Source organism: Pipistrellus kuhlii, unplaced genomic scaffold, assembly GCF_014108245.1.
Source record: "Pipistrellus kuhlii isolate mPipKuh1 unplaced genomic scaffold, mPipKuh1.p scaffold_m20_p_1, whole genome shotgun sequence".
NCBI lineage: Eukaryota > Metazoa > Chordata > Mammalia > Chiroptera > Vespertilionidae > Pipistrellus > Pipistrellus kuhlii.
The window spans coordinates 130570445-130595462 of record NW_023425404.1 but is presented as its reverse complement, the minus strand read 5'-3'; the positions used below and the strand labels follow the sequence as shown (position 1 = coordinate 130595462).

Sequence of the window (25018 nt, the reverse complement as noted above, 5' to 3'; positions counted from 1 at the left end):
CCCCTGTGCTTTCCTCTGTGATTCCTAAACCAGGCATTGTTACCTGGATTCTTGTGGGAGCCTCTTAATTAGTCCGTTCACTAAAACGACACTCACACTAACAGACATTGCATACTAATATTGCTAGAGAGCAGTTTATATTCAGAGCTCTCTTCTCTACCCAGAAAGTGTCCATCATGGCAGCATCTTTCAGATAGTATTCTTTCTTTTTTTTTTTTTTAAATATATTTTATTGATTTTTTTTACAGAGAGGAAGAGAGAGGGATAGAGAGTTAGAAACATCGATGAGAGAGAAACATCGACTAGCTGCCTCCTGCATACCCCCCACTGGGGATGTGCCTGCAACCGAGGTACATGCCGTTGGCCGGAATCGAACCTGGGACCTTTCAGTCTGCAGGCTGATGCTCTATCCACTGAGCCAAACCGGTTTTGGCAGATATTCTTAAATATAACTAAGACTTAGTTGATGCCATCAACATGTCCTGTTATCCCTTTTTCCCAGAATTTTTAGGAGAGTCCTACATTACCAAACCCAGATGCTTATTGAATTTTTTGAAAAAGTATGTATTTAGCCCAGGCCGGTTTGGCTTAATGGTTAGAGCATCAGCTTGTGCATTGAAGGGTCATAGGTTTGATTCCTGGTCAAGGACATGTTCCTCAGTTGCAGATTCCCCAGTCTCAGTCAGTCAGGGTGCATTATGTTGGCTTTTTAAAAATACTTTGTGAAATAGGAAAATCTAAGTTTTTATAAATAGGCCAACCAATGAATTCAACTGTTTTAAGAATAAGCTAGCTGACTCTAGTGGTAAGTGGTGGTTGAAAGTCTCAAAGGAATGCCTTTTTCTGATTGTTCAAGTTGGTGAAGACAACTCCTGATGATGGCAGAGTTCATGATATTACACAGACAGGGATAATTATAAGCCCAGAATTGCCAGCTCTGAGAGATATAACTGACTTGTGGCTTCTCTCTGAGATCAAATCATGAGGACCCAAAGCCACGCCTTGTTGGCAAGGCACGGGAGCCTCGGGCACCGTCAGCGTGGGCAGCACTGATTACATGCACTTATTCTGGGGAGCAGGAGGCAGTTGGGACTCCACTGTGGCAGATAGTTTGTGCAGATTTTCAATTTTTCCGAAAGAATGTGATGTTGATGAAACGCAGCCCTCCTATAGTGCTAGGGCCTATGGGACACCTCACTGAACAGTGGACATAGTTCTTAAAATTCACCATTCAGCCTGGCCGGCGTGGCTGAGTGGTTGAGCGTTGAGGTTATGGTTTGATTCCTAATTGGAACATGCCTGGATTGCAGGCTCCATTCCCAGTGTGGGACATGCAGGAGGCAACCAACCTGATTCTCTGACATCATTTCTGTCTTTCTCTCCCTCTCCCTTACTCTCTGAAATCAATAAAAATATATATTTTAAAAAATTCACCATTCAGGCTATGCTTTAGAGAAAATGCTTCCAATCTGATGATATATTTGCTTCTCCTGGGCATGTTTACTTGACGCTCTGGCTAGAGTACTCTGGCTTTGACAAGTGTGCTGTTCACTGGGCCTATTTTTACAGCTCTGAAGCACCCTTGTCTAAAAATATTTCTCTCTGGCTAAGCCTGTCTTCCACCAAGGCTAGAGAAGTCATGGAGCTGAGGACATAACCTTCAAATAAAATTGTTTCCATTGCAGGATTGCTTGTCCTCAAAGTCTTATAGGGTGTAGATCACTGTCATAGAGAACAAGAGTTCTCAAAGGATTGATTAAATTATGGTCACTCAAAGTGCCAGCAAGAGTCTTCCTTTCTTATTGTAAAAATAACTGATGTTTATGGGACCAGGAAAAGAGTCCTGTTACTTTTTTGTTGTTCTCTCTTCCACTGCCATCTCATTCTTAGAAAGTTGGAATAAATTGGGTGGCACTGTTGCACAATTCAGGAATGCGTGTGGAATCCTTGCATCCAAGGCACATGAAATTCATTCCTAAGTAAGAGCCCTCAAGAAAATAATTATGTTCACATTGTGAGGGGTGGCCCTCAGTTACCCTGATGAAAACAGCTCTGGACTGTCAAAAGATCTAGTCTCACTTTGGCTTTTCCATCACATCTAGTTGTTGTCACCATTTCCTGAGGGTCCATCACCGCCAGGTGTGGACCAAGTACTTAGCAGACCAAGATGAATGACATTTAGTCAGGAGCCTGCAGTAAAAGAGTAGAGGAGATGGCACTTATGCAAGTGATCATACACATTACGATGGGTGCAATGGTAAGGGTGTGGGGGTATTATAGGAGCATGAGGCACACATAGCCTGGGCCTGACAGGATCTTGGAGTAAGGAAGCTTAGTATATAGGGTGATACTCAGGCATATTTAATGAGGTGAAGTCGGGGAGAAGGTGTGGACAGTGCAAAGGCCTGGAGGTAAGAGGTGTAGCAGATGCACGGAGCTACAGGCCTCGTGGTGGTGGAGTGCCAGGCAACAGTGAACACTGTATCTGGAGAGGAGGCAGACCCCCATCCTGGAGGGCCTTGCATGCCAGGTGTAGAAACTTGAGTTTTATTCTGTACTCACAGGGAGCCTTTGAAGAGTTTGATAGAGTGAGCAATCTAGGCAGAACTACCTTTTACAGAATTACATTTAGGTGGCACTTTAGTGCCTGCATGCGATCTTAGGTTAATAATTTTTCTGCTTTAGTTTATGTTTTTTTTCCTTAGTAAAATGAAGGTATTGTGTTAAATCAGATCAATGGTCTTTGTTTTTTGATTGTGGTAAAAAATACATAATATAAAATTTATCATTGTAACCACTTAAAAATATACCATTTAGTGGCATTTAAGTACATGCACATTCTTGGAAAGCCATCATGATCATCCATCTCCAGAATGCTCTTCATTTTGCAAAACCAAAACTCCATACCCATTAAATAACTCCCTGTCTCTCCTCTCCCCAGTCCCTGGCGGAACTGCTTCACCCTCTGTCTCTGAATTTGTCTATTCTGGGTACTTCATATAAGTGGAATCATACAGTATTTTCTGACTGACCTATTTCACCTAATAAGATATATTCACGGTTCATCTGTGTTGTAGCATGTGTCAATAATTTCCTTCCTTTTTAAAAATTTAGATATAATTGCCAATATAACATATTAGTTACAGATGTTCAACATAATGATTTCATTTTTGTATATATTGAGATGTGATCACCATAATAAGGCTAGTTAATATCTGTCACCATACGTATACGTAGTTATAATTTTTTCTTGTGATGAAATCTTTTAAAATCCACTCTCTTAGCAACTTTCAAATATACAATATAGTATTGCTAACTATAGAGCTGGGAGTTTGTACTTTTTAACCCTTTTCATTGCCCATTCCCTTGTCTCTGGCATCCACCAATCTATTCTCTGTATCCATGAGTTCAGTTTGTTTTTAGATTCCACATATAAGTGAGACCATATGATATTTGTCTTTCTTTATCTACTTATTTCACTTAGTGTAAATGAAGACGTCAAGGTCCATCAGTGTTATAATGGCAAGATTTACTCCTCTTTTATGTCTGAATAACATTTCTCTCTCTCTCTTTCTTTCTCTCTTTCTCTCTTTCTCTCTCTCTCTCTCTCTGTGTGTGTGTGTGTGTGTGTGTGTGTACACATGCATATACACCACATTTCATTTATCCACTCATCCATCAATGGACACTGAGGTTGCTTCCATAGCTTCCGGATCTTGGCTATTGTAAATAGTGCTGCAATGAACATACAGTATCTTTGTGAGTTAGTGCTCTCATTTTTTTTTTAAAGTGGAATTGCTGGATCATATAGTAGTTCTGTTTTTAATTTTTTGAGAAACTGTCAAACTGTTTTTCACGGTAGCTGCACCAGTCTGCATTCCTTTCACCAGTGATTAAGGGTCCTCTTTTCTCCACCTCTTCTTACTTTTTGACTCTTTAATAATAGCCATTTCAATAGGTGTGAGGAGCTATCTCATTGTGGTTTAGATTTGCATTTCCCTAATGATTAGTGATATTGAGCACCTTTTCTTGTACCTTTTAGCCACCTGTATGTCTTACTTGGAAAAATAACCATTTAGTCCCTCTGCCCATTTTTATATTAGATTTATTTATTTACTTATTCTTGCTGTTGAATTGAATGAGTGATTTTTATGTCTTGAATATTAACCTCTTATCAGATATATGACTTGCAATATTTACTCCCATTCAGTATGTTACCTTTTCATTTTGTTGATGGTTTCCTTGGCTGTGCAGAAGTATTTTAGTTTGATATAGTCCCACTTGTTTATTTTAGTTTTTGTTACCTTTGCTTTTGGTGTCAAATCCAAAAAAATCATCATAAGACCTACCGTATTTTCTGGCGTATAAGACGACACTGTGTTCTAGTAAAAAGCCTACTCAGATTGGCCAGAGTCAGAGAGGCGGTCTATTAAAAAAGAACTGGTGTTGCCTCGGAAGTGGGGGGAAGTCTTATACAGCGAATATAGGCCTAAACCTATGTTTTAACTGTAAAATTAGGGGGTCGTCTTATACGCCGGAAAATACGGTATGTCAAGGAGCTTGTCTCCTGTCTTTTTTCTAGGAGTTTAGTGACTTCAGGTGTTAACATTTGTGTACGGTGTAATACAGCAGTCTAGTTGCATTCTTTTGTATGTGACTGTCTAGTTTCTTAGACACCATTTGTTGAAGAGACTGTTCTTTCCCCATTGTATATTCTTGGGTGCTTTATCATAAATTAAGTGACCATATATGTATGGGTCTATTTTTGGGCTCTATATCTGTTCCATTGACTTTGTCTCCGTTTTGATTACTATAGTTTTGTAATATAGTTTGAAATCAGGGCACATGATATCTGCAGCTTTGTTCTTTCTCAAGATTGCTTTGGCTCTTTGAGGTCTTTCATGGTTCCATCCAAATTTTAGGATTGTTTGTTCTATTTCTGTAAAAAATTCCATTGGAATTTTTATAGGGATTGCTTGAACCTGTAGATTACTTTGGGTGGTATGACTATTTTAACAGTATTAATATCTTTCAGTCCATGAGACACTTATTTGTGTCTTCTTCTGTTTCTCTCATCAATGTCTTACAGTTTTCTTATAAAATGTTTTATAATGTACAGGTCTTTTACCTCCTTGGTTAAGTTTATTCCTAGGCATTTTATTCGTTCTTTAAAAAATATATTTATTGATCTTTTTTACAGAGAAATGGGCAAAAGCATTTACTGTATAATAGTATTACTTATAATTTATATTACTGGAAATTCTTTTGAGCTGCAGGTAGGGTTGTGCCAGAACCACACTGCATTGGTGTTTGTGGCAACAGCAACTTCAGAGTCTGAAGTGGATGATGCAGCAGCTGTTTTAGAAAGGTTTCCAGGTAACATCTTGAAATCATCATCAAAAGTTGATGTTGGTAAACTTTTCCATCTTTCTTTTTTAATACCTGGAATTTCTCCTACATATTGTTTGGTTAGTGACCTCTTTGCTGAGATTTGTGAGATTTTTTTTTAAATCCTCACAGGAGGGTATTTTTTTCCATTGACTTTCTAGAGACAGTGAAGGGAGGGAGGAGGGGGAGAGAGAAACACTGACGTGAAAGAGACACATCAGTTGGTTGCCTTCTGCTTGCACTGACTGGGCCAGGGATTGAACCTGCAACCGAGGCACTTGCCCTTGACCAGGAATCTGTGACCTTTTGGTTCCTGGCTCAGTGCTCTAACCACTGAGAAAACCAGCCAGGGCAGTTATGTGAGGTTTTTCATAAAATAGCTTTTGTGTTAAAGTCCTGGGGACGGTGGGCCACCATTATTACATAACTGAGTGGCCTTTAGTGGCTCACACCAGCTTCACACTCTGTTATTTATTTTCTTTCAGTATTTGAAGTCCTGTATGAAAGATCTGCTATATATGTAAATCAGTGGAAGCACAAGCGGAAGTGACCGCCTCTCCCAGAGTTTAAGAGAGGTTTCACAAAGCAGAGATTGCTTGCGTTGGCTTATGAAGGATGGGTTGGAGTCCCCCAGGCAGCTCCTGGTGGTGGGAGTCACTTAGGCAGGGGCCTGGAGCCACGAACTAGCAGGGAAAGGGGAGCTGCTATGGCTGGAGAAGAGTACAGGCTCAGGTTACTGCTCCGCAGCGTTAGGTAGTTAGTAGTTATTTATTAGACAGCCATCATGTGCAAGGCATGTGATACATATTAGGCGCTACAAAGACCAAATCAATTTCTGCCATTGCAGGATTTTAAATCTAAGAGCAGAGATTGTTACACAAAGATCTAAATGACACAGTTTACTTTGGTATAAAGTAGCATAATAAAAGCAATAAAAATCAGGTTTCAAAAAGAGGAAAGAGTATTATACATTTATTGGGGAGAAAGGCTTCAATGGAGCATGTAGCATTTGAAATGGGCCTTGAATAATGAATGGAGTTTCTTTGGACAGTAAGGATAAAATTAAAGGAAACGTTTTTGTTCAGTCAGATGATGCCCTTCAGAAAAGTGGCGCCATTAATGAAGGTCAAGAGGAACTGGTTTCAGGATCAAGATGATGACTGTAGCTTAGGACAGAAATGCTGGTTTTAGCACAGTTGGAATTATGAGGATGATTCCAGATGAAAAGAATATTGAAAGCAGAAACTTAAAAGATACCTTTGTTTAGAGTCTGAGAAGATTAAGAAAAGTCACTTAATATATCTCAAATGAATAGACAGAGATAAGAAACTGCGGAGCTTTTCAGAAAAGAAGCCCTAGTTGCAGTTTGCAGGCTGCACAAGGCAGAGCCAAAAACAGGCATTGGCTTTAGCAGTCAGAAGATCATTGATAAGAACCTGTGATCCAATCCAGAGGTGTTGGTGGGGAACCATGTTGCTAGTTTGTGAATTGCATGGCTCAGGAGAGAGTGGAGCACCTGATGTAGTGAGGAGAGCATCAGCTAACAAGCATTGTGCATCTTCCATGTGCCCAGCACTGGTCTGAGCACTTTAATCCTCACAACAAACCTATAAGATGGGATCAGGAAACTATTACCCTGTTTCCCCAAAATAAGATAGTGTCTTATATTAATTTTTTCTCCCAAAGTTGCGCTAGGTCTTATTTTTAGGGAATGTCTTATCTTTCCATGCGCTAGGTCTTATTTTTAGGGAATGTCTTATCTTTCCATGCGCTAGGTCTTATTTTCGGAGGATGTCTTATTTTCGGGGAAATACGGTAGTATATAGAGAGGCTGCATCATTTGCTCATGGTCACGTAGTGAGCCCCTGGTTAAGCCTAGGAAGTCTGGTTCTGGAACTTGTACTCCATACCGTGTGCCACTCAGGAATTGAAGGACTTTGGTCAGAAAGCAAGGCCAGCTTCAGGTGGCTAAGGATGTTTGTGCTTCCCCCGCTCCTTTTTTCTTACTTTCTTTTTTAAGTGAAGAGAGAGTCAGGCCTGTTTGTAAAAGTGAAAGGTCATAGAAGGGAAAACCTGAAAGTGGAAATCAGAAAGAGAACACGTCTTGGGATCAGAAAGGTGTAAGCTCAAAAACAAAATAAATTATTTTAGGAGGCTGTACCTGGAGCCAGTGTTAGGCCTCAGATTCTTGCAGGAGGAAGGAGGCTGCCTAGAATAAAAATACCAGCTGTTGTGATACATCCAACACCTTTCTGGGTATTTAACATGTACTAACTCATTTAATCCTCCAACAGCTCTATCACTTCATTTTTACAGATAAGACAGCCCACAGAGCTTAAGGAGTGTTTCCTGTTTCACAAGCAGCAGATAGGCTCCGAGTCCAGCCCTTTCCCAGCTTGGAAGCGCCTCGGACTGTTCCCTCAGACCCAGCCCCGCTTTTTGGGGTCAGGAACAGCCCGCATGGGAGGGCTCAGGATGTAAGCAGCCCTGGCTTCAGGTCCAGACTCTCAGTTTGCTGTGACAGTGCCCTTCCCTCCCCCCCCCCCACCCCCAAAGGCTTTGTGGACACTCAACCATTGAGCCAGGCCTGCAGGGCAAGAATGTGCATTTCTAATAAGTTCCCAGGTGGGGGTGCAGCTGGTCCAGGACCCACACTGGGTACCCCTATCCTAGAGCCATGGGTGTTGAGGGGCACTTTGGAGTCTTTAATGCTCACATGGAAACTGTCATTTGTCTGTATAGGTGTTCTTATTTGTCAGGTCATTTTTGCTGTGGATAGGACCGTGATTTGATTGAACCGAAGGCTGTGTAAGTGTTACCAGCCGTGGGACTTTCGAAATGTTATTTAACCTCTTCAGGGCCCAGTTTCCTCATCTATAAAATGGACCATAATGCCAGTTTCATAAGGACTGCAAAGGTGTATTAGTTAGGACTTTAGTTTGGGGAGGAGCTAACAAGTGGTTATTTAGGAGGAATTTTTATTGTTATTTCATCGAGTTTCTCATAGTTACTAAGTAAAGCGGGGGGGAAAATACCAAAGTATCAGTTCCATGACATTTCTGTAAGGTAGCATTTGATTATTGTCTATTGAAATCTGGTTGTCTCAACAAATCAGGCAGCATTCCTTGTACTCCTATCTAGGTTACAAGAAGACAAGTTCTGGAGCCTGGTTCTTGGAACCTGGCTGCACAGCCTCACAGCTGAGTGACCTTGGGCGAGTGACCCCCCACCTCTCTAATTTTCTTTCTTCTTTTGCAAAATGAGGATGATGTCTTCTTCAGCAGGGTTGTTGGATTGATCAGAAATTGTCCTGGAACATACAGCTATGTGCTCAGCGCACAGTAGGTCCTCAGTCCAGGACATCTTATTTCTGTTTCATTTAGCTTTTTTTCTTTTTTCTTGTTCTTGTTGTGTTAATCTTCACCTGTGGATATTTTTTCCATTGATTTTCAGAGAGCAGAAGGTGTGGGGGAAGAGATAAAGAAAGAGAGAGAAATATCTGTGAGAGAGACATCTGTCAGTTGCCTCATACTCAGCAGGCTGGGGATTGAACCTGTGACCCTTTAGTGCACGGACCGATGATCTAACTACTGAGCAATGCCTGCCAGGGCTGGCTTTTTCTTTTGCTTTTTAAAAGCTAGTTGAGGGTAGGTAGAGACTATTGCCTCTATAAGCCCTCTCAGATCTTGGGGAGAAACAAAACTGAATTAAAATTTCAGAAATGAGATGGCCTCTAAGTGGCCTGTGGCTGCCTAGCCATGCTTAAGGCTGCCTCAGTTGTTTGAGCCAGTCTGAAATAAGAGTCACCCAGCTGCCAGGGCTGACATGGGTCTTGTGCGGGGAAGGGACAGATTGCTTGCATCCTGAGTACATCCTGTGATAGGCCATTTAGACACACAGTAGGAGAGGGATACCAATCCCAACATTGGACCCCATAGTCCTATGGATATTTTATTAAGCATCTAATGTGTACCAGACAGTGAGTTAGATATGATTCATTCATCACTGATTCATTCAGCAACTGTGCACTGAGTGCTCACTGTGGGCTGGCACTGGGGTTTGCAAGGACGAAGTTGCCTTGCAAACCGTGTGCCAACCGTGTGTCCCTAGGATATGACTGCAAGAAATGATTACAAGGGATTTGAGCATTAGCCATAAAGAAATGAAAATGCTGCTCTAACTTGAAATCACTTTGAGTTATGCTGTTATGGAAGTTTATTGCTATGCAATAAATTGTGGCCTGCGTAACAGTGCTTCATCGTAAAATGATGGAGAGTTAAATTTCCTCTTTTTTTATTTTTTATTGAATTTACTGGAATGACATTGAGTAATAAAAGTATGTAGGTTTCAGATGTATAATTCCATAATACATCACCTGCATATTGTATTGTTTGATCATCACCCCAATTCACATCTCTTTACATTATCAACATTTATCCCCTGATACCTTCTTATACCCCTCTTCACCACCCCCACCCCCCACCCCACCCCGCCAAAGATCTTTTTTTCTCCTGATTTTCTTCATTCAGACCATCCGTATTCACTTTGGGTTGAAACTGGGATATCCTTTTTCTCAATGTCTTGGAATAACTACATCGTAAGATTTCCTTTGTATTTTCCTAAACCAAGGAAAGAAAAGCTAAAGTAGAAAGGTTTACAAAGAATTTAAAAACCTTCCAGGGATAATATTTAGAGCATACAAGTGTTGCTTTCTCACTAGACCAGAAATACCAGTTTAGACATTTTGGAGAGTCCAAAATTGTAGAAAGTGCTCCAGTGATTTGAGAAAGGGAGAAGCATTGAGCCGAGTTCCATGAGAGCAGCTTCTTCCACTGTGCGTGCGGCTCCGGGAAGTTTTGCAGAAACGGGGGAAGAAAACCTAACTCCTCTTCTCTGTTAGGTTTGGCCCTGCTTTCACCTCTTCTGGGTGAGAGGGGAAAATTAACAAATGTTTCACATACTCTGTCACTTTCACATGGTCATCTGACATGTGCACTTGGCTCTCTTGAAGGTCACCTTGAATTAATAGTTGTTTTTTGGCCACCGTCTACCTATGTGTGTTGTCTGAAGTGTGCTCATTCAGACCCCGGGTGAAGCCGGGTGGTGACTGAATGGTCCAGTCTTCTCGTGGGGAGGCGGGGCAGTTTATCAGAGGACTTAGGACAGGAGTGGAAAGTTAGCATTTAGGCTGAAATGTTTTTCGGCCATGGTTTTTTCTGGTTGAATTTTATTGTCTCTATAACGTCTCTTTGTTTACTTGAATATTTGAGGGTACTTCCTTTCCAGATTTGGTTCTGCTTACACCTTCAAGGTGTACTGTAAGGCTAGCATTATGGCTCATCTGCAACAACAAAAAAATGCCCTGTGGCTATCACAGTCAAACAGGATGATGATGACTTTGAAAAACAGTGTGATGTCACCTCTCTTGCTTGTTCTGCGCCCCTCTTTAAGGTTAGTGCTTTATGGAGCTGACCAGTTCCCGGTGTACTCCTCTTAGCCAGCCTCTGACATCTGCTGCCTGATGGGATTCTCACCATGGCAATTTTTATCTTATTTGACAATCCATGTATGAAACCATATATAGTTTGTTTTTCATATTTTCTAAGTGAAATCACAATGTCTCTAAATAAAAGGACTTTGCCCTCTTTCCCCCCCTCTGTTTCCTTCAGCGTTGACTTCATCTTGTGCCAAATGTGCTTGAATTCCCTCTATTCCCCAATACCTTGAGGAGCAAAAACGCCTGAGTGATGCCTGCTGGAAGGGAAGTGGGGGAAGTGGGCTTGGGCCAGGCAGCTGAGGAGCGAAGGAACTAATGTCTGGTCTAGCTAAGTTAGAGGTTAAAAGGAACGAAGTGAAAGTCACTTGTGTCATTCCAGAGGGACTGTCAGAACACAGGAGCCAAAACAAAAGTAGGAGGTTCGCCAGCCAGCACCCTGCTTACCACAGCCTTGCAGAGGATGTGCATTTGGCAGTCACCCCGCCCCCCTTCAGCTGCTCCCCGGGAGTGCCTGTCTCAAAGCAGGTTGATTTCATCAGCAGCTCCATCTGGAATTTGAAATTTATTTTCTTAGTTTCTGTGTCAGGGTTCACCACCAACAAACCCCTTTGCCCTCCCACCTCCAGATTTGGTTATTTACTAAAAAGGCTCATAGCCCGCCCTCCATAGCTACTGGTTATGTATCCTCGGCTTTAAAATACTCAGAAAAAAAAATTCCAGAAAGTTGATCCCTAAACAATACATTATAACAACTATTTTTACGTAGCATTTACAATGCATTAAGCCTTATAAGTAATCTAGAGACCATTTAACGCAGCAGTCACCAACCAGTGACCACAGATGACCCATGAAGTCTGAAAGGTTGGTGACCGCTGATTTAAAGTACACTGAAGGCCGAAACCGGTTTGGCTCAGTGGATAGAGCATCGGTCTGTGGACTGAAAGGTCCCAGGTTCGATTCCGGTCAAGGGCATGTACATTGGTTGCGGGCACAACCCTGATGGGGGGTGTGCAGGAGACAGCTGGTCAATGTATCTCTCTCATTGATATTTCCAACTCTCTATCCCTCTCCCTTCCTCTTTGTGAAAATCAATAAAATATTTTAAATAATAATAAATAAAGTACACTGAAGGGAGTGCATAGGTTCTATGCAAATGCCATGTCATTTTAATAAGGCACTTGAGCATCTGTGGATTTTGGTAGCCACAGCGGGTCCTGGAACGAATCCGCTCATGGATACTGGAGACCCAGGTATGACTATAGTCTCATGGTTATAATTTTTTAGGGCAAGAGGATATAAAGCAAAATCAGCCAGGGGAAAGGCTAATGTGGTAAAGTCTGGAGTGACCATTCCCAAGCTTCCAAAGTCCTCTTCCAGTGGAGTCACATAGGACATAATTCCTCCAGCAACAAGCTGTGACAGCACGTATGAAGTGCTGTCTACCAGGCACACTCATTAGAGACCCAGAGCCCTGGGTCCTATTGGGGCTGGTCACGTAGGCATCCTTTACCTAGCAAGTTCTAGAATCCCTAGCTCAGAAGGAGAGCAGGTGTTCATCATGAACCACGGTGCACAGAGTCCAGGTGCAGCAGGCCATTCTTACCAGGGAATGGTGGGCGTCCTCCCCAAGTCTGAGTTCCCTGATGCCAGCCCAGGGTGGAAACAGTCTCAGGCCTGCTACATGGTCTTTATACAGTTTCTAAAGTTGCTCTTACTTTTTTCTTTGAATTTATTGAATTGGACTTCCACATTTGTGTCCAGTGATTGAGGTGCTGGCTAGATGGGTCTTGGTCTATCATTGCTTAGGGGGAACTCTTGTCTGGGTCAGTGGGTGTTTTCCTTTCTGGACATGGTTTTACTTTGACAGTGCTGCCTGCTGGCTTGCAGCCTGGGCTTCTGCCCAGAGGGCAAGTTGCCTGACTGCCTGTGCCCTTTTATCAAGATGACTCATTCCTCCTTCACCCCTTTGCCCTGCTGGGCTTATCAGACTGTCTGGTCCTGGCAGACTTCCTTTCCTTGGTCCCTGGGTGGGCTTGGATACCACTCCAGGCTCCATCGGCACAGACTTGCAGCTTTCAGGGGAGAAGTGTGGGAGGGGGAAAATTGTAATTAACCTCCATTTGAAACCTGTCTTACCATTTTTAAAAGTATTTATTCTTTGGAAATCTTTCTTTGGGATTTGCACCTCTTTGCCTTTGAGTTTGCTCTTCTGTTTCTTTCTTTCCTTCTTTCTTTTCTTTCTTCTTCTTCTTCTTCTTTTTTTTTTTTTTTTCCCTTTATTTTTCTTTGAGTTTTAGCTGCCTGGTTTCACAAATCTCCTGACAGTGGTTTAGAATCATATACAGTTGACCCTAGTAAATGTGGAGGTTAGAAGTGCAGTCAAAAATACACATATAACTTTTGACTCCCCAAATCTTAACTAAACTTAATAGCCCACTTGCAGCCTTACCAATAACATAAACAGTCGCTTAACACATATTTTGTATGTTATATGTGGTCTTGCAATAAATAGAGAAAAGAAAATGTTATGAAGCAAACTATAAGGAAGAGAAAATACATTTGCAGTATTTATGGGGCAAAATCCACGCATAAGTGGACCAGTGAAGTTTTAAACCCATGTTGTTCAAGAGTCAACTATTCTCTTTTCTGTCATCTCCGGGCAGATTCATTCTCACTGATCTGCCCCTCTCCTATGCAGCCTTGGTGCCTTAGAAGCTCCCAAGCAATGGCTCTGCAAGGCTTCTCACCCCCAGAGAGGCATCTCAGTGTCTGGCCTCTTGTGTCATGTATGTTTGCATCAGGTCGCATGTGCCCAGTTACCTATGGCTTGAACTCATTCACTTACAATATCTGCCTCTAATGTTACCAGATCTGTTTTTAGTCACATCAACCATTCCACAGCCTTGGCCAAAGCTATGGGCAAACTGTGATGACATAGGGACTGTGGCTAAACTAAACTGTTGCTTTCAAAGTTGTGGCAGTTTCACTGAAGTACCCTCGGGATTCGGCTGCAGTGGGCATGGGGAAGGGAGGGGAATTGCCCTCCTAAATAGAAGTCTTGTCACTAAATAACCCTTGGGGACAAGAGTCTGTTTGTACCATTACTAGAGTTTAAATCTTACCTCTTGGTGATGTAAGGACTGCAGAAGAGCAGAACAGAGGCGTAGAGCCATGCAGACGTGCCAGCTCTGAGGACGAATGTGGGGGGACCATGGAGCGTTAGAATATGGCTAGTGCAGCTGAGGAACTGAAATTAAAATACATTTTTTTCAATTACAGTTTACATTCATTATTTTGTATTAGTTTCAGATGTATAGCATAGTAGTTGGACAATCATATACTTTACAGAAGAATTATATTTTTAATTTACTTAATTTCAATTAATTTTAGTAGCTACACGTCGCTTGTGGCTTTGGTGTTGTACAGGAGGTAATTGTAATGGGGCCTTTGATTTAAACCTCGGGTTTTGAGATTTGTCATCATTCACATAAAGCAGTGGATCTCAACCTTTCTAATGCCGCGACCCTGTAATATAGTTCTTCATGTTGTGGTGACCTCCAACCATAAAATAATTTTTGTTGCTACTTCATAACTTTAATTTTGCTACTGTTAATGAATTGTAATGTAAATATCTGTGTTTTCCGATGGTATTAGGCTTTACAGCAGCGGTTCTCAATCCGTGGGTTGCATACCCTTACCAGGGTCGCCTTAGACCATCAGAAAACACAGATATTTATATTACGATTCATTAACAGTAGCAAAATTACTGAAGTAGCAAAGAAAATAATTTCATGTTTGGGGGTCACCACAACATGAGGAACTGTATTAAGGGTCCTGGCATTAAAAAGGTTGAGAACCACTGACATAAAGTGTTTACAACAGTGCCTGGTGAGAGCTGTGTTTTTAGCAAAAACTCTGTTTCTAAGATATTGTTGGCCTTTTTATGCTGATATAGTATTTTGACTAGAATGGTGGTAGAGTTCATGAGGAATATGAAACTCTTGATTTAGCTTTTATATTTTCTTTTCTAAATAAAACTATTATTATTCTTTTGCTTTAGGTTGCTGCAGCTACTGGCCACACAGTAGTGTTGGTGGACCAGGCAGATGACATCCTGGCAAAATCCAAAAAGGGAATTGAGGAAAGCCTTAAGAAAATAGCCAAGAAGAAGTTTGCAGACAATCCCCAGGTAATTTCTTGTTCTCAGCATCCTCAAGATCAGTTCTCTGACCATTTCACATTCTTGAAGGAAGGGTAAAGTGCTGGCCCTTGCTTACTTTTTCAGTTTGTTTATGTAAAACATTTCTCCATAATTTTAGACCAATATAATAGCATAATCACTAAACATAACTTTAGACCAATATAACATACATAATCACTAAAAAACAGGAGAAGTAAATAACCACATTGTTGGGTGGGATCTGAGGTTGAGGACAAAGGTCTGCAGGTGGTGAACTCATTCTGTCCACTGAGAGTTTAGGATTGAATGACACCTATTGTGTTGTAAGGATGCACGAGAGAAAATGCACGAGAGAAAAACAGGAAGATAATTCTCGTACTTGTAAGTTAACAAGAGAATGAGACTATAAATACTGCGTTTCAATAGAAACTTTCAGTTGCTTAGGTATGCCTATTATTGATATACTTGTGAGAAAGGAAAATACAGTCATTGTCACTTTCAGCAGGGCCAGAGGTGCTAGAACTTGAGAAAGGCCTGGACGGCCAGGACTCTGTTTCACTGACTCCTTCACAAATAATTAGAAGTACTATTGTACAAGAGTCACCCTGGTGCATCTTTGCTTATCTTTGTCACTTTGTTAAATTTGCTTAGGATCGATTTCCTTGAGGCTTGAATGAAAATTCTCCGTATACAGGCAGAGAAGAGTGCAGGTGGGGATTTTGTTCTGTTTCATCTGAGGTATCCACGAGGATGTGAATGGGTCCCTTTAAAAATCTTTTTATTATGCTGGCCAGGTGGGTCAGTTGGTTGGAGCGTTACCCCATACATACTCCAAAAGAGGTGGTTAAGTTTGATTTCTAGTCAGGGCACATACCTAGGTTTCAGGCTCAATCCTTGGTTGGGAGGCAACTGATAAATGTTTATGTCTCACGTCCATTTTTTTCTCTCTCTTTCTCTGTCTCAAATCAATAAAAAAACATCTTTGGGTGAGCATTAAAAGAAAAAAAAATTATTTTGATAAAATACATATAAAAAATTTGCCATTTTAACTCAGTGACTTTAATTAATTCACACTATTATACAACCATTACCACAGTTCGTAAAACTTTTTCATCTCTCCAAAAAAACTGTACCCATTAAACAATAATTCTCCATTCCCTTCTTCCCTTGTCTCTCTTAACCTCCATTCTTTCTGACTGTCTGAATTTGCCTATTATAGAAACTTCAATAAGTGAAATCATACTGTATTTGTTTTTTGTTTAGTATAATTCTTCAAGGCCCTTCCATGAATTTTATTCCTTTTTATGACTGAATAATATTCCATTGTATGTGTATACCATATTTTGTTTATCCATTCACTTGTGAGTGGACACTTGATTGTTTTTTTTTTACCTTTTGGCCATTATGAATAATGCTACACTAGACATCAGCACACTATCTGTTCAAGTTCCTTTTTTAGTTCTTTCAGTTATGTACGTAGAAATGGAATTGCTGTGTTATATGGCAATCTTGTTGTTCTTTTTTTGAGGAATCACCAATCTGGTTTCCATAGTGGCTGCACTGTTTTTACATTCCCACCAACCATGTACAAAAGTGTCAGATACTCTATATTCTGGCTAACACTTGTTATTTCCCTCCCTCCCTTCCTCATAAAAACCATCATAGGAGGTGTGAAAGTAGTATCTCATGTTTTGGGTTTGCATTTTCTTAATATCTAATCACCCTTTAAAAATCAGAGGGGCAGGGTGGATCTAGTTTTCAGAGTGAGTTTGAACCCAGGTAACATGCATTTTTTACTTGTTTACTCTGCAGACTGTCCCCAATGGGCAGAGACTCAGCCCCGTCCTGCGTGTAAATAAATGCCCCTGTGCCCAGGGAGCTGAGCTCCCAAAGAGTCACTCCTTAGGAATCCATTCTCCTGACATTTCTCACCTCTGCCGGAGACATCCTCTGAGAGGGACCGGTCATCTTTAGCCTGTCTGGTTGACGTACTGTATTAATCTAGCTCTGTGCTGACCTGTACAGTAGCACTAGCTCAATTGACATGTGGCTGAGTTATGCTGAAAGTGTAAAACAGATACCAGATTTCAAAGACTCAATAGAAGAAAAGAATATCAAGCATCCAAAATTTTATAAATTGATTAATTTTGAAATGACATCTTCGATTTATTAGGTTCAATAAAAATTTTAACTTTTCACTTTATAACATGCAGCCAATAGAATTTTAAAATTGACCTGTCCTCTCACTTCTTGCTTCTTTAGAACAGCTCTGATAGTTGGCTGTTCAGTGATGAGTTGGGAGCCTTGGCTAATTCTGACCATTTTGATGTCCCTGGACAAATTCCGTCTTGAAAACCAAATGGCAGAACTGTCTCCTCCTGCCCTGAGGTCTGTTTGTGGAGACCTGGAGTCACGATAAGGAAGATGGGACTTGAAGCTCTTGAGAGCAGAGGCCGTGCCTGGCATGTTTGTGAAGCACCAGTTGCTGGCCTGTGCTGGGCGATTATTATCTGGTGAATGCTGAGTTTGGCTTTCTTGCCCTCTCTGTTGCCCTTACTCAGCTCTTCCCTACCTCCTGTGAGAGGGCAATAGTCAGCACCACCTCCCAGCCTGATGGATGGTCCTGAGCTAAGCTTTCACCCTTCCCTGGGAGGACAAATTATAGGCTTCCTGGATGAGAACCTGGCAGCCTGTCACTCTGGGAACAGATATCAGCAGGCCAGTACAGGCGCTGTAAATGGACAGTTTAGTAACCGGAGCAGAGCTGGCCAGGAGCTTGGAAGATTATAACCTCTAGCTGACAGTGATAGTTGACCAGCAGTAGGGCTTGTTCACAGGCCGAATTCTTGCCTTGGTATCTAACATACATGGAGATGCCGCTGTCCCTAAGCAGGAATATAGGGAGTTTCATTCCTCAGAATCCCGGGGTACATTCAAGTTGTGTCAGGTGTGTGGGTCTAGGCTCACCCTCCTCTTTCCTTCCTTAGCAGTGAATCACACCCCATTTTCCAGTGAGCTCAGTGAATGTCTCCTTCCTTTCCTGGCAATAGGCAGGCAGTGAGTTTGTGGAGAAGACCCTGAGCAACGTATCGACCAACACGGACGCGGCGTCTGTAGTCCATAGCATGGACCTGGTGGTGGAGGCCATCGTGGAGAACCTGAAGGTGAAGAACGAGCTCTTCAAGAGGCTGGACAAGTTTGCTTCCGAGTACGTGGACCCTGACGTCTTTATTGGGTCTGAGGGCTTCCTCCCAGGAATGTGACTTCTGGCTGTAAGCCCACTTGCCCTTCTATAGCCCACAGCTCGTTCCCGTGCTCTCCATTCACTATTCCCAGTTTGCTTCCTAAGGATCCAGTTGCCCTGATCTGATCCTGGTCCCCAAACAAGGGTGGAATTTCCCAGGAGGGACCATCTGGGCCAGGCCGCTGCCTCTCGCAGCATCTGGGCCATAGGCCCTCGCAGGCCAGAGGATGGAGGAGGCTTGGGCATGTCCTTCGATGTCTGCTGAGGACCTTCAGAGCAGTTTCTTTCTTTCTTTCTTTCTTTAAAATATATTTTACTGATTTTTTACAGAGAGGAAGAGAGAGTTAGAAACATCGATGAGAGAGAAACATCGATCAGCTGCCTCTTGCACACCTCCCGCTGGGGATATGCCCACAACCAAGGTACATGCCTTGACCGGATTTGAACCCAGGACCTTTCAGTCCGCAGGCCGACACTCTATCCACTGAGCCAAACCAGTTTTGGCAATTCTCAGAGCAGTTTCTTATGTTTCCTTATTTGGGTGGAACTAACAGGATGGTGTAAGAGAAAGCGGTGCCTCTTTCTACATAATGTTTTCCCAGGACTCTCCTGTCCTGAGCTTTATCTGTATTAAATCATAACAGTCTTGTGAGTATTAAAGGAGCATTAAGTTCTGACCAGGCTCTGGCAAAGGGTGGAGAGGACAGCCAGCCCCATGAAGGTCAGGCATGCAGGTTCCTGGCACTCAGGGCTGCACACAGTCAGCACGCTTGTGCACATGCAGCTCATGTTCTCAGAGCCTGGGGCCTTCTATTGTGCTTGACTCTGGCTTTGGTGACAGTGACACCTGACTGACTCATTCATGCTTTCCTTTTGTTTTGTTTGGCTGCACTCACCTATCTTGGTCAGAATAAGATTATCTGACACAAATAATTCTTAGCCACAAGTGAGCAGTGGCTACAGAGAGACCCTGGCATACCAGCCATAGAGCTCTATGGCCTGGGGTCAGGAGAGGCCCTGCCCCAGCAAAGAGAAGAGACTCATTTTTCTGTCACCTGTCTATCACTGCCAGTCTGCATGCTCATGCTCTGTACGCTGGCATGTAGGGGCTGTAGAAACCGACGACTCTCTTGGTAAGGGTGTTGGCTCCAAAGTGGGCAGGAAGCCCTCTACGATAAGCAGGCACTTGCCCCAGGAAAGGGAGTGTAACCGAGTATTAATTAGTTTGGCCTATCCTATATGATAAAAGGCTAATATACAAATTCTCCAAATGGCTGAGCGAATGGTTGATATGACACACACTGAGCACCAGGGGACAGGAGCTCAACACCCTGGTGATCAGTGTGCTCCCGCAGGGCGAGTGCCACTCAGCCAGAAGCTGGTCTTGCGGCTGGCAAGTGCAGCAGCGGTGGCAGAAGGATGTCAGACTGCCATCTTAGGCCCACTCCTCAGCCGTCAGTTGGACATCCCCTGAGAAGGTGCAGGCCAGGCCGAGGGACCCCCCTGAGTGAATGAATTTTGTGCACCAGGCTTCTAGTATTTCAATGTTGGTCATTCCCTAGTGACAGTAACAGGTCTGACTGCCCTCTATGTCAGCATCCAGTAATGGGAGGACGGTAGGGAAAGTGAGGGGTTTTGGGGCCAGCTCCATTACTTTCCTCTGGTTGTGGACTGCCTGCAAACCTTTCTGGCTCTCAGTTGTATCATCTGTAATTTGAGTTGGGTTAAGGATAAATAATTTCCAAGTCCATCCCAGTTCCAACTCTAAGACTAACTTCCCTAGTAATCTGTAAGATAGGGGAAGTGGTGCCTGCCGCAGATGTGACTTGTGACTTTGCTTCTGGCCATCAGGTGTCCTTCTCTATACACTTGTTTTCATTTTAAGTAGCTTGATTGAGATATACTGCACTGCAGTGCTTTACAGTTAGATCCTATAACAGGAGATGAAAATATGTTTCAGTGATAGCATTCCAGATGGAAGCCCTGGAGGAGGACACGGCTTCCCGTGTGTAAGAACTGCAGACGAAAGCTTGGCTAAGGCCCTAGTCAGCTGAGTCCTGGCTCTCCCTGTCGACACTCATGGACTCTGACCCACCGCAGTCCCCACCGCCCCCTCTTGTCTTCTCCACACTCTGGCCTGCAGACATTGCCACTGATCATTAGGCTGGCACTGTCGAATTTTTCTTACTACATTTAGGAGGAAAATAGTTTTTTTTTTTGTACCTGGCTGTCAGAAATGGAAAAACAAAAGATGGTCCAAGAAAGGGAAAATGTGAAGGCATACTTTTGTGGAAGATAAGACAACCCTCTATATGTATTTATTGTGCAGCACATTGTGTTTGTGTTGGAAGAAGACGTGAGGTGCTGGTAGGAGCAGTGCAAGGAGACATTCCCCCTTCTGGTAAAACATGTGCTGGGAGTACCCTAAGTTAGAGACAATTGGGACTGGGCTCTGTTGTGACTTCATCCTTTCACAAAATATGCTCTGCAATCAGCGCACCGTCATTTCCCCTTTTTGCAAGTGGGTTGCCCTTCAGATGCCCTACAAATGCCCTTCAAATGCCCCTGCTGCTGTGGCTCAGGGTGTGTGGTTTGTGGCAACCACACTTGTGGTTATTACAGAGGATCTTTTCTCATTACCTTCTAGAATGGACAGAGGTTCATCTTATTTCCTCCATTGACCAAAAAGCAAGCAGCTTTGAAAACTACATTTTTTTTTTAGTTGATTTTCCACAGAGAGGAAAGGAGAGAGCTAGAGAGCTAGAAATGTCAATGAGAGAGAAATATCGACCAGCTGCCTCTCGCACACCCCCTACTGGAGATGTGCCCGCAACCAATGTACATGCCCTTGACCGGAATCAAACCCGAGACCTTTCAGTTCGCAGACCGATGCTCTATTCACTGAGCCAAACCGGTTCGGCTGAAAACTACAATTTTAAAACTTAAAAAAAAAAGTCAAGCGCCCCTCTACCTGGCTTTTAAATTGGCTGACTTGGAAGTTGTTGAGAAAGCTGGGTGCTGTGGCTCTTTAAAAGGGAGCACTCTCCTGAGAAGACCCAGAGGATTTTCCCTGAGGCACCTCACCAGCCACCAGCCACACTGGCTTCTCCTTTCACCTCATCTTCTGTCCTTTCCAGACCCACTTGTTTCTCCTCTGGGCCTTCTGCCCCTCCTCCCACTTGCCCCTGATTTTTTGGTAAGCAGGAACCCCAGATCTGGTCAGTAAAGGACTGCTGTCCTTCCTGTTGTATTGTGACCAGGCCTTGGTGGTTTAGTTAGCATTAGGCTGTTTTGTATCTACTCACCCACAAGGTGGTGCCATAGGAAAGCTTGGAAGGCTTGCCTAGTTAAAGATTTGCCTGTTGTTCATTTGGCACCACACTTTATTGTGGTCTTAAATTTTTTTTTAATTTAAGTTGGTATTTTAAAAAAAAAATTTAACAATATTGTATATACACAAAAGAAGATGGTACTGCCTTTTTAGGAGCAAAGTACCTTGAACTACACTTATCATTTATCTATACACGGGTATCTTCTTTCCCATGTGGAACCTTAAACTGCTTTTGGACCAAGGTCTTTTCTTCTCTTTTCATTTGAATTCCCGTTCAGTGGAGAAGCAGAGCTTTTCAGTGAGGGAAAAGGTCTTCGTTCATGTTTCTTAGCTGATGGTTCTAGTTGAAAACCCAGGTGTTTCTTTATAATTTTTTGTTTGAGTGTCTAGATGCATCCTTTCTCACATTGGTCTTGGATTACTTAGAGTTTTATTTTGTGGTTGAGGTTGGTTCAATAGCTGCTTCCTTTTCCCCCTCATGCCATGAAAATTAACACAAGTAGGAGAAGAAATTTTGCTTCCTAAAATTAAGGAACGATTGGCAAAGATTAAGTATGCCTTTGGAACAGATAATTTTTAAATTAATATAAAATTTTAAAATTAGCCGAAACCGGTTTGGCTCAATGGATAGAGCAACAGCTTGGGGATTAAAAGGTCCTGGGTTCGATTCCGGTCAAGGGCATGTACCTTGGTTGCGGGCATATCCCCAGTAGCGGGTGTGCAAGAGGCAACTGATCGATGACTCTCTCTCATGGATGTTTCTAACTCTATCTCTCTCCCTTCCTCTCTGTACAAAATCAATAAAATATATTTTTTAAAAAAATTAAGTGAACCAGGTCACTTGATTTCAGCTTCTTATATGAAGAAGTCTTTTCTCTGACTTCCTGTAGGGGTCAGGACGATAGATCTGGGCAGGCGTGCATCGCATCTGAGAGTAGTCCTGACTGTTCCCAAAGATGGGATTCATTCTGATAATCTACAACTTTCTCTCCACAGACACACAATCTTTGCCAGCAACACTTCCTCTTTGCAGATCACGAACATAGCCAACGCCACCACCAGGCAGGACCGCTTCGCCGGGCTCCACTTCTTCAACCCAGTGCCCATGATGAAGCTCGTGGAGGTCAGTGGCCCCTGCTGTGCGTGTCTGCTTGCTTTGCAGCTCCGTCCTGCTTCTCCGATTCGCACCCGCCCTGCCATGGGGCATTGCACTGGAAGGTTTCTAGTGGGGGGTAGCTTGTCCTCGTGCTGTGTTTTTTTGGCCATAGTCTATCCTTTCAGAGCCAGAGGGAGGCCCCTGTGCTTCGTTTCTCCGCAGCCCTGTGTTCTGACCCGTGATGTCCAGGAGGGCAGTTAACTTCGTGGAATGTTAGTTACTTGTTTGTTCCTAGCTGGTGGGCAGTGCAGAGAGAGGCATCTGACTGGGAGGCAGCACTAAAGATCACTGGCTTGATGTAACTCAGCGGAGAGCCACACGTGTTCAGTTGGTCTTGTTGAGGCCAGTTTGCTCCAGGCTGTCAATGGAATTCTTATTAGACAGCCTGGTTTTACACAAGAGCCACTATCACCACCGCGTCCCCTGCTCCTGGGGCGAATTTGGCCCCATGTAATAGGGCCTCAGTATTGTCCCCAAGTTGAGGCATATCTTTTGGGTGTTGAGATCAGAGCTCTTTAAAGAGCTCCTGATAACCTTGAACTTCCTGACCACAAACCTGCAGCTGGAAGGGGGTGGCCTGGGAGGGTGCCCCAGCCTTCCTGGTTGCTGCTTCTATGTGGTTGGAGACGTGGGGATGAGGAAGATGGAGCCACACTAAACAGTTGGTACCTGAAATGTGGCAGCTTGCCTTTTACAGTGGACTAATTACAGGGTGTGAGGAGCAGCTGCTATTGAAGTAGCATTTGCTGTGAGGTTGGAGATTTATTGCCGTGCGAAGTGTGGGGGACGTGGAGCCAGAGTGTTTCGGGATATGTTTTCCCCACTGCTGCCTTCTCCAGGCCTCGTTCCTTCCTTTATCCCTGCCCTCCCCACCCCACCCGCAGCAGCGTGAGCGTTAGGTTAAGGAGGACTGTGTTTTCCTGTAGTTTTCTGTCGAGTGACAGCTCTGACCAGCTTGCGATAGGAATCTGTCTGTTCTACTAACATTGCTCAGCTTCTTCCAATTTACCCCATTCCCTAAGGCGGTTTTTGAAGAAGTTAAGTGGAGAGGGGATAGAGAAAACCACATTTACCCTCTTTTATGCAGAAAAGAGCAAAAGAAGTGGAATGGAATTTTTAACATTTCTGTACTTAGCAACTAATTACTTTCTTATGTAAAACACATATCATGTGCATCTGTGTTTTGGAGATAAAGACATATTTTAAGATTTACTTCAAAATCTAATAATGTTGTCTTCAATTGCATTTCTCAGATAGTGTCCATCTGTGTCTTTGAAAAAGTTGCACATTGGTTGTTAACAGCTAATACTTATTAGCAAATGTTACCATTCTCTAGAAAATCTGTTCTAAAAAAGAGCCCTTCACTATTCACCATTTATTCTTTAGCTCTCACATGTGTCTGAATGGCTCTTGCCTTTTACTTGGAGCTGGATATATTCTTTTCAGAGCTGCTGGAGCTGTAAGCAGGTTATCTGTAGCATGTAGCTATTTGTTGAGTGAGTGAATATGCATCCCTTCCATTAAAGCCTTTACCGTTGACTTCTTTAACACGCTATTTTTAAATCTCCGTACTGAGCGGCCTGTGCCCTACTCTATCTTTGTAGCTCTGGTGGGACGTGCAGCAGCACCTTAGATCAGCTCTCGGTTGCTCTTCGAGGGGTGATGCTACAGAGTGGTGTCTGGCTGGGTTCTTCCCAGCCTCGTCCCCATCTCCCTGGCCCTTCCTTCTTCCTGCTTCCACTTACTGACTTCCCTCAGTGTCCTGGCACCCCACCACACCCCAAGCTGTGCTCACATTAAAACAAGAATGAGAACCTCTTCACTTAGATGCGCCTTTCATTTTGCACAGGTACTAGCTCATTAAGGCTCACGACACCCTCAAGTAGGGCTGACGTATCAGGTGTCCTCATCCCAGTTCACAGGAGGGGCACACAGGGGTGGTCTGGCCTGCCTAAGCTCATAGACAGGGTCTGATGGAGAAGACCAACCTCTTTGCTTTGACTTTCAGTGAAGTTTCTTAAGTGGCATTTACATTGTGTGTGTGTGTGTGTGTGTGTGTGTCCCCTTTTGTGTGTGTTTTTATTTTTCAGTATGAATTCAGAATCTAACTCTTGCAGGGGTCCTCAAACTTTTTAAAGTGGGGGCCAGATCACGGTCCCTCAGAGAGCTGGAGGGCCGGACTGTATGAACTACTAATTCCTACTGTAACACCTCGGCTGCGC

General features: G+C 43.1%; 1 protein-coding gene across 1 annotated transcript in view; it reads left to right on the top strand.

Moving 5' to 3' along the window:
• HADH (hydroxyacyl-CoA dehydrogenase) overlaps positions 1–25018 on the top strand; it is a 44218-nt gene that overhangs the window by 6402 nt on the left and 12798 nt on the right. The window contains exons 2-4 of the mRNA XM_036409504.2: positions 14946–15074; positions 18116–18273; positions 22637–22763. Coding sequence (XP_036265397.1) covers positions 14946–15074; positions 18116–18273; positions 22637–22763 — 414 coding nt within the window. The remainder of the gene's footprint in view (positions 1–14945; positions 15075–18115; positions 18274–22636; positions 22764–25018) is intronic.